The sequence below is a fragment of the Conger conger genome, chromosome 8 (assembly GCF_963514075.1).
Source record: "Conger conger chromosome 8, fConCon1.1, whole genome shotgun sequence".
NCBI classification, from domain to species: Eukaryota; Metazoa; Chordata; class Actinopteri; order Anguilliformes; family Congridae; genus Conger; species Conger conger.
In genome coordinates this window covers 42,851,530-42,865,905 of record NC_083767.1, presented here as the reverse complement: position 1 = coordinate 42,865,905, position 14,376 = coordinate 42,851,530, and the positions used below count along the sequence as shown (strand labels likewise).

Here is a 14,376-nt window from a genome sequence, read left to right as displayed (position 1 = left end):
CGGATTCAAAACGTTTTTGTTCTTCCTGCCCTCAGGAGTGGAGTACCTGGTGGCCGGGCATGAGGACCGCAGGAAGGGCCGCTTGGTGGTCAACATGAAGAGCTTCGTCAAGCCCTGGAGGGCCAGCCTGGGACGCAAGGCCCTACAGTTCCTCAAGACGGACTGCAAGTGGTAGAGCTGGCGGGGCGAGGCTGGGGCTGAGAGAGAGAGAGTGAGAGAGGGAGAGAGAGGCGAGAATGAAGAGACTGCCATCATTTTTGTTTCTGTGCACTGAGGAGGAGAGCAGGGGAGAGACAGAGGAGGATGTTGCTGAAAGGTACCGAGGAGTACCCGTGCGCAGCCAGCTCCTCAGAGACCGAACTGAAAAAAGAGCAGGAAAACAGGAAACGCTGGGCAAGGTTAGCGTTAGCGTTAGCACTCAGCGAGCTCTGGATTCAGTGCGCTTTGGTCTCAGACCCCTCAGTGCTAGCCATAACCTCCTCAAAGACCATGCCACGTTCTCTACTGCTGGACTCTGTTAGCTTTGGTCTGGTCTTCAATGCTGGCCACAGATGCGGCTACCATTTCTGAAGCACTTTATACATAAGCGGACAGGCGGGGGTGCAGCGTTTTGACCCTGAACCTGGGTGGGGGATGGACGGATGGATGGATGAGCAGATGGCAGATTTTCTTACCTGCCTGTGAGGAAGATGACAGGCTCCCTCCACAAGATCGTCCGGGAAGATTAGACCGCTTCAGCCCCGAAACAGTACGTCATTGGTGGTTTAGCCACTCGGGTGACCTTTGCCCTCGACATGTAACATGTGACTGCGCTGGGGGTTTCACATGTCGCTGACGAACACAGATGGATGCGAAAGTTAAACGTTGTGTTTCTTTGCGAGTTCTTTCGTTGGAAAGGTGAACTGTCTGTCTACACATTACTGCTCCGCCTTCTACTGGGCTTCATGGCTGAACAGACAGGGAGACAGACACACACACACACACACACACACACACACACACACACACACACACACATACTTTCTCTCTCATACACACACACACACACACACACACATACACACACACTGCACGTAGAAGATATCAGAGTCCAGAATGGTGGATTGAGACTTATATTGATGTTTTTCAGGTTACAAAGCCATAAATGCCATGGGTTTTCAATCGTGATACTAGTTATGATGTGTATAACAATGCAAAAAGACAGAAAAGGCAAGCCCCGGCATTATAAAAATGCAATATAATATAATATCCCAAATGTCTAGTGTTGTGTGCACTTATTGGAGGTCTGGGAAAGACCAGACTCTGGTGTCTTTAACTTTTTTGTTTTTTGTTCTGTACAGTATATATTAATGATGATAATAAAGGCATAAGATTGATTTCATTTTCCATGTAGGTTTCTGCAGTTGAAGATCTGGACTCAGTAAATGCACATTATCGCCACAACAGTCTGATTCAATTCAAACTTTGGTTTATGTTTTGAATGGCTTCAAGTATTGTTCTCTGAAAAAAAAGAAAGAGTTGTTGGTTTTACATACCAAGCATTTGCCAGACAGCGTAAGGCAAAATTCCTTGGTATGTTCAACCAAACACTTAACCTGTATTTAACCTGTATTTAATTTTCAGATATTCAGTTCCTCAGAGAAATAAAATCTATATCAAACTACAGTTAGATGTGTCAGAATATAATATATGATAAAGATATTGCTCCTTTTTTCAGTGAACAATTATAATTGATGGCCGTAAAGCTGTAAGCATTTAGATACAGTATATTCACATATTAAAGACTCTAACCCTCACTGTACCCGTGTCTGTGTATCTTTTTACACCTTTTATTGACATGCTCTTGTCACACTCACAAATCACAATAAAGCGGAAAGATTTTGCTTCGACCATTAAGAAAATATTTTTGAACTTGGGACATTAGAGCCGGGGGGATAACTAACTATGGGAGATCACAGTCATGTGAAAGCACGACACAAGGAACAGTTTAGGGGGAAAGTTCCCCAGTCGATATAGAAAGAATGTCAACACCAGATAGCTGCTGATGGAATTGGCCAAACTGTTGATGGAAAGTCAAAAATAAAACTGTCTGAAGACACTGGGGAATTCCACACAGCAGCCACACAGTGAATAAAAGCACTGTACATTCCTTTCTACTCAATAGAAGAAGAGAAGAACCGTTAAATAGGGATATTTGTGGGTCTCAGAAGGATATAAGTAGCACTACTGAAAGACTGAACAAATGGAAATAAAAATGAAAATTAAGGGCAGCCTGTAGCCTAGTGGCTAAGGGACATGCCTGGGACCCAGAAGGTTGGTGGCTCAAGCCCCAGATTAGCCACCACAGCTTGCATTGCTCCAGGGAGAATTGTCCCCTGCTTAGTCTGATCAACTGTTGCTTTGGATAAAATTAAACTAAATAACAAATGATTATTATATTGCTAAATGTCTCACAGTGTGTTATTTTACAAGCATAGAAATGGTTCTGAAAGTTTTGTTTTCCAAGAGTCAGAATTACTCTAAATATTACTAAATAATGTTACAGAAGCTCAAACGCAGTGAAAGTGGAAGCTTTTGTTCTCACTGAAAAGATTTTCCGTTTTTGACTGGTTACAGATTATTGTAGCTGTGGCTGGTGTGCTTAGAAACACAATTGTGCCAAGTCACAACACTGGACAAATCCCCTTTCAGATTTTAGGACAATATCAAAAATGACCATTCTGCTGTCTAGGCAGTTTTCCAAAAAGGACATTTGGAGACTCCAAAAGGACACATGGAAAATAAATGATAGCAACAGGTGGAGAAGACCATAAATAATAGGTACAATTATCACAATAATACCATCTTCTATACTAATATATTCATTGAGGTCCATTGATGAAGGACCTGAATGAATTTAAAGTTTTTGTCAAACAGCCATCCCCCAGCAACAAGCACATTCCATAATTTCACATGCTATTTATTATTCAAAAGCAGTCGGCCTCCTTATTTATAAGCATACTGAATAATAATAAAATATTTCCAGAATGTATTTAGATGTTCACCGATATGGTTGGCATTTATATAGCGCCTTTATCCAAAGCGCTGTTCAATTGATGCTTCTCATTGACCCATTTACACTCACACTCAATGATTGGCTGCCATGCAAGGCACCAACCAGCTCGTCAGGAGCATTTGGGGTTAGGTGTCTTGCTCAGGGACACTTTGACACACCCAGGGTGGGATTGAACCGGCAACCCTCCGACTGCTCTAACTGCCTGAGCCAATGTCTCCCCTATATAAAATGGGGTCATGTCACTGAAAATGCCCTCTGTTGTTTTGTCAATGGTGTTTTCACTCTTTTCCTCACAAAGATTCCCTGGAGCCCTGGGCTGGAGAGACTTTAGGGGTTAAAGCATTTTTTGGATTGTTTCAAAATTTATTTTCATAGATTCTACTGACATACAAGTTACACTCACCACAATACAGTTAGAGGGGCTCCCTTGCTATCTTTCAACAGTAGTCATTCCATTCTTCGCAGTGACTGTGCTGCTACATCATTACAGCATTGTAGTGAGGGTGTTATGTGTGAACTGGGTCAGCGATGAACTCTTTGTGCATTGTGAAGCACGCATATGCTCGGACTGGACGTGTATTGGGGTATTGGAGAGAGAGACTTATCTGACTTTCTCATCTATCCCTATTCCAGCGGATTTATAGTGTCTTATGTTTCAATGTAAACATACACCTGGATGTATATGCATGCATGTTTACACTATACATGTAATCATCAGAGAATTCTGTGAAAGCGCACATCAAGAATGCTTTATTTCTGTATAGACACATACATATTTGAGTCTAGTCGTGTATTTTGTCTGCAAAGGATCCATTACATATGAAATTCCCAGCTGTCTGTGTTTACCGTACAGTTCTTCTGTACTTCCCAGAATCGGGTCCTGGTTTGTAAAACATTCATATATCTGAATGAACAGTTACCCCCTCATATCAAGGGTGCTCAAATGTCCTTCACACAGCATAAACAGAGGCACCACCGTCTTGTTTTAAACAATAACAAGACGATCCTGGAATGTTATTAGATTTGATATGAGAACAACATTATAATCTTGAGTCTTTTTTTTTTTTCCTCAGTCTTAAGGTTATACTTAATAAGAAGAAGAATTTTATTTATATACATAGCATATTTCAAGGAAAACAGCAGACATTATAGTGCATTAGATATCATTAAAAGGGCTGTGGGGTCAGGTTTACACGGATCCTTACAAGGACACACGTGAACCAAAAAGAACAAAAAAGACTAAGGAACATAGAAGGCAGAGGAAAAGTGTTTAAACCCGGCGGAATGTTTGGCTTTCGGGAGAATTTGTTTTTCCAGAAAGGACCGGTGCTTGGACGGATTCCACGGCTATGACGTGGTCACTCGGAGGTGACACGGTCTGGTATTTGAGGAATGCGAGGTATCGCTGATCTCGGCAGAGCTCTGTTCCTCGTCCGCGGGTCAGCGGGGGTGCTCGCCCCTGTTTACTCTGCATACCTGAGTCCGGAGCGTGACCTGGAGGTGAGGTCAAGGCTAGCGAGCGCTCCCGTTCCCATGGTTCCCAGGAGCAGGGGGGGGGGGGGGGTGCAGTGTGCTGGGACCTGTCCCAAGACAATTTGGAGCAAAGGCTCACAAGTGAAAGAAGAGCCAATTGTACAAAAATGGTGTCCAGTTAGCGGGATATTCGCTAAATCATTACACAAAAGGGCGACCCAGCACCTAGAGTCTGCATCCGTCTGGTAGTGGGCTTGTTAATTTTTTTTAATAAATGGCAGTGTTTTCATCCTCTTAAACGTGCTGATAATTTAGAATATCCTTTGAATATTAGCTGGAGATGGAAGTGATTTACAGAGCACTTGTCCTTGATGTCAAACCTCAAATGGCAGATACTGTGGAAAACCACTACCCTTCACTGAACATTCCAGGGTGAAAAAATAGATGGGATCATTTCATTTCTGAACTGCAGTTAATAATAGTCCCTCAACAATTATATTCAGGTTCTATATAAGTTCTATGTCTGACTGAATGTTTGAATGGAAAATTTAGGAAGCTAGCCTACATTTACAATACTGTACATAAAATGTAAAGGGAAATAACACAGCAACTTTATTAAATGATACTCTTCCTTTTTATCAAGCTTATGGTTTTTACAGTTCCACCCCACCCTTCTGAGTAAATTCCTCAGGATCTCCTCCTAATATTTCCTTCAAAAGGAACTTACTTGTCTCCTTCAAATTTCCTCAGGGCCCAAACTCACTAACAAAGAACGGGGCAAGCATGACTCATTCATTATATTAGCACATTAATCACATTAATTGTTAAGGAGACAATAACAATATACTGCAGGGTTTGAATTATTGGGTGGAGGGGGTGTTCTGGTATTCTTTTCTACAGTCAATGACACCTGATCACAACACCCCCCCCCCACACACACACACACATATTGTCTGTGATATCAGAGAACCCCCCCACCCCCCAAAAGCCTGAGTGTAATTGGAACCATGTCAACAAAGTTTCAATTTCTCCAAAGAGAAGCAAATTGATCCACACAGGGACATCAATTTCAAGGCAAGAGGAAATTATCCCAGTCACCGAATGCCAGTATTCTAATATTATCACTTTAGACAGAACTGTAGTAGGTGAAAAACATTTCTCTTTGTTTTTTGCCAGTCCAATGGAAAGGGCATCTTTGGGGTCATCTTATTCCGTCTTGGCACGATTAATTGCACTGTCTGCCAGGCCCTGAATTGTAAATGCACCTGGTTTAAATTAAAGGAGAATGAATGGGCATTCTCACATATGGAAGAACTGTTGGAGCAACTTATCTCCCTTAGGCCTGTTTCCGTTTTCTGCCAGTGCTGTTTGTGTCTTGTGGGAAGCTTTCAAAACGTTTCTGGCATAATGTTGTTTTAATTTGACTTTTTTTAATCAACTCTTAAAATGTGGTAAAGGTTACAGGCTTTTGGTTCGGTTGGTTTATTATTGGTGTTTGTATAAAAACAATATGACGTGTACTAGCAAGGACGGAAAGTTTTCATTTTTCAGTAATTGAATCCTGTTGGAAGCCAGGGGGTTTTCATATATGGGCAAAGAAGACACCGGAAGCTGCTCTATTTCTGGACTTTATAAGCATCTTCCCAGAGTACGAGTGCACATACCATAGCTGTTACCAGTCGTTTCCTTCATCTTTAACATGAATATTAGGCATACTTGGACTCACAAGGTCTGACGTCATAGATTGCATCGTGGCCTAGGCACTTGAACTATTCAAAGCTGTTGACTAGGCATCCTAATTTGGAAAGCCTTAATACCATTTTTTTTGGGAGTAGCCTATCCGCATTAGGAAATGGTTGAATAAGCAAGATATGTTTGGGGGTAGGTTGTGTCTGGAAGAAATGGTTTAGTATCTGGAGTTTACTCCTATTATTTGTAATAGTGTGATAAGAGATTTAATAGAGATTTAATAGAGAGATGTTGAGGACAGCCAGCCATGGCTGAGGTGTCAGTAGGGAGATGGAGAGGCAGGAGTGCAGTGCAGCTTGAAAATTGCTCAAGTTGGTTATAAAGCTCGTCTAGCTCGTAGATGGTCAACCCGCTAGTACTGGTAGCCTGTCTGAGCTGGTAGGTGGTCAACCAGCTACCAGCTGTTTCAAAACATAGCTTGAGCTGGTCAAACCATGTCAAGATAGGAGCTGGCCTGATTTGGTCAACCAGCTACCTGCTGTTTCAAAACCTAGCTTGAGCTGTTTTTTCAGCAGGGATGTACAGGTTCAGTTATGCTGATTAAAGGCTGTGATGGAAAACCAGTGTTGTTAAATATACCTGTGATAAATCTGGTGGTGGGGTGTAAGGGTTTGTCATCTTGTGGCTGGTTGAAGGGGCATTGATTGACACTTGACCACATTGCACATCCACCAGTCAGAGCCATTGATTAGAATTTTATATGCAGGTTTCACAGGGCAGGATTAATTCCTTTTCCAGGTTTTGCCATCCAATATATGTATGTTCTGCTCTGCTTAACAGTTTACACAAATATATATACAGTATTAACCAAAACTGAGAGAGCTAACTTGGATCTCCTAGACCTAGTGTATTTCAAACATCAGACCTGGTAAACTCTGATTGGTTGATACTGTGAGTCAGCGATGACCATGTGAGAGAGGGCGGGCCCTTACCATGGCGACAGGAGTAGCGGCAGTTTGGACGCCCTGTGGGATCCCGTCGCTCGTTGTTCAGGAGGAAATGCCGTTCTGTGAATACACCCTGAGACAATACTCCACTTGTGCGCGCTGTAATTAAGTTATTGCTTTTGTTCAGGGTTGCATTCCTGTGTTTTTATTGCTTTTCAGCGCGTCGCTGGTTTGGGGAGCGCAGAGACAATGCCCCCCTTGAGAGGGTTTTGACCGCAGAAAGAATCCCAGTGCCTCTGAAAAGCAGAGTCCTCACAGAGTCACTTACGGGACCATACCGAAAAACCCACCGCCTTTATCCAAACCCCAGTCCGCCTTCCAACAATGTCAAAAAACACAACAGAAGAGCTTTTGTGTGGAAATTGGCAGAAGCCTAGAATGCAGATGAATGCGGTTTGCAGAGGTACAATAGTCTTTTCCTGTATGTGTCAATTTGTCCAAATATTGAATTGCGTTTCATAAATCACTCTGATTACTGATGGTCATGTGCAATAAGAGTGGTGTGGGAATCTGTGGTGCTCTATAGGGTGGATGTAGGTCATGTAGCTGCAATGCTCATAAACTCAATCTGTGGTTATGAATTAACAAACATCATTTAATTTATTGTTATGTGGCTATGCACATTTGTAGTCAGCTGTCCTCATTGGATGGCAGTGGATGGCTTAAAAAAGGTGTAGAAGTTTTTTTTAATTATTTTACAGTGCTGATATTAGATCAAATGTATTCCTGTGTTTTGCAGTCACACCGATGAATGCCAAAAAAAGAAAAATGGGTCATAGCCTTGATGCAGTTATTGCATCTAAGGGTTATGTAACCAAATACTTTATTGCTTTGATTTTATTTTCAAGTTCATCTGTTAACTTAATTTTGTACAATTGAAAATGGGGGGACTCAAGACAAAAACATCTGTTTCTGTAAAATTGTAAAAATATAGGATATGCATGCAAATACAATAAAATAAAATAGTTTTTGTTAAAATTCTGGCCCTAGGCACTCTTATGTCTAGGATATATGCAGAATTGTGACCCATTCCATAATAACAGAAAACACCCGGAGTTTAAGGTTAGAGCAATGGCATCACAATAAAATAGACAATGTAAATAGACAAGCCTCACCATTCATAATTATGTGTAAGTCTCTCTTTCTTTCTCTCTCTCTCAAAAACACATATTCATGTACATATGCACGCACATACACACAGGCACACACACACACACATGCACGCACATACACACGGGCACACACACACACACAAACACACACACATATACATGCACATATGCACACACATACATACAGGCATACACACACACATGCACACACATATACACACACATGGGCACACACACACTCAAACACACACAATCACACACATGCACACATACACACACACACATACACATATACGTACACACATGCAAATACACACAGGCACGCACACACACATATACGCACACACGCAAGCACCTACACAAGGGCACAAACACACACACACACCCTCAAACACACACATAAGCACACACACACCTATAAGCACACACGCACGCACATACACACGGGCACAAACACACACACAGACACACACACTCAAACACACACACGCACTTGAATACACACAAATACACACACACTCACACACTCAAACACACACACACACACACACTCTCTCACACTATAGCATTCAGAAACCTCTGTTGATCAGAAGCAGAGTGTTTTAGAACATGTCCAAACATGGCACCCAGCACACTGATACACCAGCACTCTTGAAAGACAACAGGATGCATCTGGTGATTAGCACAAAGCCACGAAATGATGCTCTAATGTCGTCGTCCTATTAGAAAATTGCGTGTAAGTACTGACTCACGGGAGGGGGAGAGGCGAGGACAGAGATATGAGAGACAGCAGAGTTTGTCTTGGCTTGTGATGGGTTGCGATATGTGCCAATCGGAGGAGTTTTTTTTTCATGAGAATAAAGCATCTTTCAACTCGCCTCACATAAATCTATCTGTGCTCAGGAACTTTGTTTTTCTTGGTTCAGATTCTGGGTAGTAGTAGTGTGGCATCTGTGTGATTCAGTGTGTACAGTATGTCAATGTGTATGTGCACATATCATTATAAAATGAATATAGGCTTCATTCAAAGGTCACACCAGTGACTCACGGGTTCTAAGCACTTGAAAGACACCTCACAAATATCCACTCAAAAGATTCATCATTGGAGTAACTTACAGTAAAACAATTATGGATAATGTTGCAAGCAGTATCATTAAACATATATGACTTCAACAGATTGTATTTAAATACTTAAGTTCCATATACTTAATAATACTGTCTGCAACCACTGTTTGTGTGTAACCCAGCTTTGGGTCAAAAGCCCAGTCCTCTGACTGTTTTGGCATGGTCACTTGCAGATATCTAATTATGAAACACAACAATGAATGGATTTATACATGGCCTCAGTCCACACCTCCCTTTTCATGTTCAGAGTAATTCTGTCATTCTGTACAAGCTCTGAAGGCGAAAAGCGAGTCTATTTAAAGCTCAGCATTGTTCTTGAGTGTAAGGAGTTTAGACAAAAATGTCTAAAAAGAAGATACATTTAACATCCAGATAACACTGCAGCACCCAGAGAGTAGCAGGGGCATTGGGCAGAGAAACGGATGTGCCAGCTGGAACTGAGTCTGGGGCCTGGGCTCCACTCCAGTGGTTGTTCCCTTGGGGAAGGTTATCTATCTCAATGTGGCCAGTAAAAAGTCTGGGGCTTAAATTGGTAGCTTACTTTGTAAAAATGTAACAAATCACTTTCGGTCCACTTTAAGCCAAACAAATACATTTCTGACTCCCTTTGGGAAACGTTGTGTCCCTCGCTCTGACCTTATGAATAAAACATGGTTGTTCCCTGATGACAGAATGCTAATGTTAGCGATGTGATCAATCACCGGGCGATCTCTAAGCAAACAGGGCAGCTTTTGGCAGATGCCTGCTGACTTGGCCAGTGTCAGCAGAGGTCAACCAGGACGAGAGGCCGATTGATGTCAACGCCCCCTGCAGCCAGCTGATCAATCACCCGCACCCAGCAGCACCATGGCAATGGGCAGGGGGTGAGGCGGCCATTTTAAGGTCCATCTTCCCCATACACTCAGCAAAGTCACTGTTCTCTCTGTGTTTGCATGGCCATGTTTACAATCTGCATCCTTTGTTGGTATTCAAAAAGGACTGAGTTCATTTTCTGAATGTGACATTTTCAGGAGGGTCATTTAGGTTTTCTCTCTCTCTCTCCCTCTTTCTCTCTCCCTCTCCCCCTCTCTCTTTATCTCCCCCTCACACTCTTTCACAAAGAACTGGGGGCACCTGCAGAACTTGCAACCCTTCAGAACCAGGACTGAGCATCACACTAAAGTCTGGTGTCAGCCATTTTTACTGTTCATCCTCACAGGGGCAACCTTTAAGACAATGTCACAGACAGTATCATAACATTCAGACCATGACCATATAGATTCTTTGTGTAGTAATTCTGAGGTACCACTTATTCAGATGTTAATACTCTCGATCATGTTATAATACAAATGAATTGGACTGTTAAGCATTAAATGTCTATCTTCCCCATCTATCTTCTATACAGACTGTTGAAAAGTCATGCTTGAAGAAGCTTGAACTTGATTTTCACAAAACCAAAACCACTTAAGCATTTTTAACAATTGCATCCAAACAATGTCTCTGCTCTCTCATAACCAGTCACAGACTGCAATGGTAAACTAAATATGTTAAAAAATAAATAAATCTTTTCAATTATAAAATGTCTAAAAGCTGATTAACCAAGGCCGTGTTAGCAGTGTTAATTAATTTTAAAGATTAATCCAACCTACATACAGCAAAAATAAAACAGAAATATATTTTAGACAGTTTATACAAACTTACCACAATTTTGCATTAAGCCCTTGAACACAGTCTAAGCTTCATTGTATTTTATTATCAAATAACACATTGAATAATATGATGCCAATAAACCCTGAACCACAGCTAAGTGCTGAAAAGCCAGTTTGTTTATTTTATATGAAACCACATCCTTCCCACGAATGGCACCTAATGGGGGCATTGTGTTCATGCTACCGCTAAATGTTTTCTTAACTTTTCACTTCAAACGTGAAATGGGTGTAAAAATGTGTGAGTGAGAAGCAGTGTGGTTGTGTGTCTGTGTGTGTGTGTGTGTGTGTAATGTTCATTCTGCTGAATAGATGTACAAGTCTGTATGTGTGTATGTCTATGTGTCTATAGTAAAGTATGAGTGAGAGAGAAGTGCATTTGTGCATATGTGAGAGTGTGTTTGTATGTGCATGCATGTGTTCATGTGTGGGTGTGTGTATAATGTACATTTTATTTAATTGAGTCTGTATGTGTGTATGTCTGTATATGCATGTCTACGTGTCTATACGTGTGTACGAGCATGTGTGTATGTGTGAGGAAGAGTCAGTGTGTTTGTGTGTGTGTGTGTGTGTGTGTGTGTGCATGCATGTGTACGTTTGTGTGTGTGCACATGTCTGCGTACTTGTCGACACTGGGTGAAAGATTCTGCCACTGAACAAGCTCTGACAAGAATCCTCAGTTATACCCCTCCTCACCCCCCAGGGCAGAAATACAGAAAAACATTAAAAGCGATTTAACAGGAATAGGGTGGATGATCTATAAAGCACACACATACCTGTCCCTCACAGGTATGCACTGGACCTGTGTATACATATGATAATAACTATTAGGAAGGAAAGCACAAGCCCAGGAGAACAACTCAAGGCTTTCTGCTGACCTTGATATGGTTAGCACAAGGTTATCAACTTAATTGTCAACAGGTCATTACAGTCTGAAGTTAATTACAAATTTGATGAAAGCTTAGAAAAGCATAGAAAATGTACAAACAGGTAAATTGTTTGTTTGGATGCACCAAGTAGAACATTTTCCATCAAAAACACTGACTAGTAAATTATTTATTTGTCCAAACAAATGCCAAAATAACCTCATATACTCTTTGCAGACTTTGAATTATGACTTTGATGAATAGGCAGACTTAGGCAGTACTTAGATACAATGGGTTTACCAGACTTTCTTGTCTACTCGGGCCGAAGTGAACAATGAAATCAGTGTCTTCATTATCAGAACAGGAACAAATAAAGACATTAAAAATATCTGTGTCTGGCCTCTCCAGGACATCAGGGCCGCTGATAAGGGCACGCAAGGCTAAATGTTTGGAATACAACACTTCACTCCATTTAACATAGGCCTTTTGTGAGGTCTGATTTTACATTGGACTTTCTTATTAAATGTTGTAATATACATAAGCATTTTAATCCTACCATTAAAACCATGGCACGTTCATTGGAAGAAGTATATATACAGTACCCAAATCTATCCAAAAATGATTTTCACTGAAAATGTGAATATACGGTATACCGGATGAACTGACTTGTGATAACTCCAAACTGTCAAACAGACCTGAAATCGAGGAGAAAATATTTTAATGGTTTATTTATTCATTTTTAATATACATTCTGCGGGAGGAGATGACCAGCATTTATCTTTGACAACAGAATCATTAGACTTGGCTTATAATGATTTCACTTTGGCGTACATGGGTTTTTCTTGGAAACCTGTGAGTGACAGCCCTTATGAAAAACAGATTATATATATATTATATATATATTCTTTACAATCAGCCTGAGTTATGAAAGAGTGTCACCCCAGGTAACACTCACATGGTGACAATAGGTCTCCTCATAGAGCTGCCAGTCCCAGTTTATCTCTCTCCAGAGCTGGCAGTAAACTGAATGGTCCCAGCTCGTTTCTCATAGAACTGATACTAAGCCACGTGATCACATTGCCACAGAATTGGCTACAGAACTATGTGATTGTCTTGCTTATCCCTCTAGGCATGGGCAGTAAACCACGTGGTTACCGTTCTATCTCTCAGAACTGGTCACATTGCAGTCTCTGGCAGAAACCCCAGTAAACCACACGGTCAGACTGCTGTCTCACACAGAAGTGGCAGAAACTACACGGGCTGCTTCAGTCACTTGGCAGTCATCTTACCTCTTATAGGTATGGTCATTTTCTCTGGGCGAAGAGCAGCAAAATGCATAGCCATCTTTTTGTTTCTGACTGAACTGGTGTATATTATGAATTTACATTACTTGCATCTCACAGAACGAGTACAAATGATCTGCCTCTCCACCAGTCCAAAGACACCTGATCGATCTGCACGCACCGGAAACTTGACCTGTCATTCGCTTTATTGGCCAGTACCTTGCTTCTGACGCAGCTGTGCCCACGGTCTCCCTAGCACAGCTGGATGGGAGAGTAACATGGACTGATGATTAATTAAATTCATATTCACAGTTCATTTTCCCAACAGTTACAGCCTGGGTAGGTCTACCGTAAAACTGTAATTCGAATTTCGAAATTGAAGGAAATTGGAGGAGGGGATGAGTGAGGGAGACTCACCCACACTTTCATATTCTATGCTCACATTATGTGCCGCAGGGCTCTGTTGCATAAGTCAAGCAGGAGAGTGACTGACTGTTCATAGACTGTTCTCAAAACAGAAATACCCAGTATTTTGAAGCTGTACATTATGGCACTTGCTCAGTTGTAGTGCAGAAGTAAAATTAGTTGCATAACTTTTACTTTTTTCTTATTTAATTGCATGGCCTAAGCTATATCTTTTTCAATGTGCAAGAAGTATTGACATTAGTAACTGAGTCCTTAAGAGCCAGGCACAAACTTTTTTGGGGGTATACACTCAAAACAATGAAGGGCACCTGTGGTAAACTAGATTGTATATCTGTAATTCAGTTTCTCCTATCAATGCATGGATACAAGCTTAAATGTGGTGTTCCAAAGTGCATGGCACGGAGAATAACTTTCACTGCATACAAATAATGCAATGATAGTTTATATACTGTACATTTAGGTGACCATTATTTTATTGAATGGTCTTTGCTGCGCAAATAAATAAGTGATAGACACAATTTAACCATTTATAATATCAAGTTAAGCACTCACATAAATGTTGACTGCCCAATGTGATTGCACTGTGCCTATGTCAAAGAACAATTACATTTTAACGTTAGCATTTAAACCTACAGTATATTAATTTTATTCATAT

General features: G+C 41.2%; 1 protein-coding gene across 1 annotated transcript in view; it reads left to right on the top strand.

Annotated features, from left to right (window-relative positions):
- Positions 1-1,796, top strand: part of ntn4 (netrin 4) — a 32,640-nt gene extending 30,844 nt beyond the window's left edge. Inside the window, exon 10 of the mRNA XM_061253123.1 lies at positions 36-1,796. Coding sequence (XP_061109107.1) covers positions 36-175 — 140 coding nt within the window. The 3' untranslated portion in view covers positions 176-1,796. The remainder of the gene's footprint in view (positions 1-35) is intronic.
- The last annotated feature ends 12,580 nt before the right edge of the window (positions 1,797-14,376 follow it).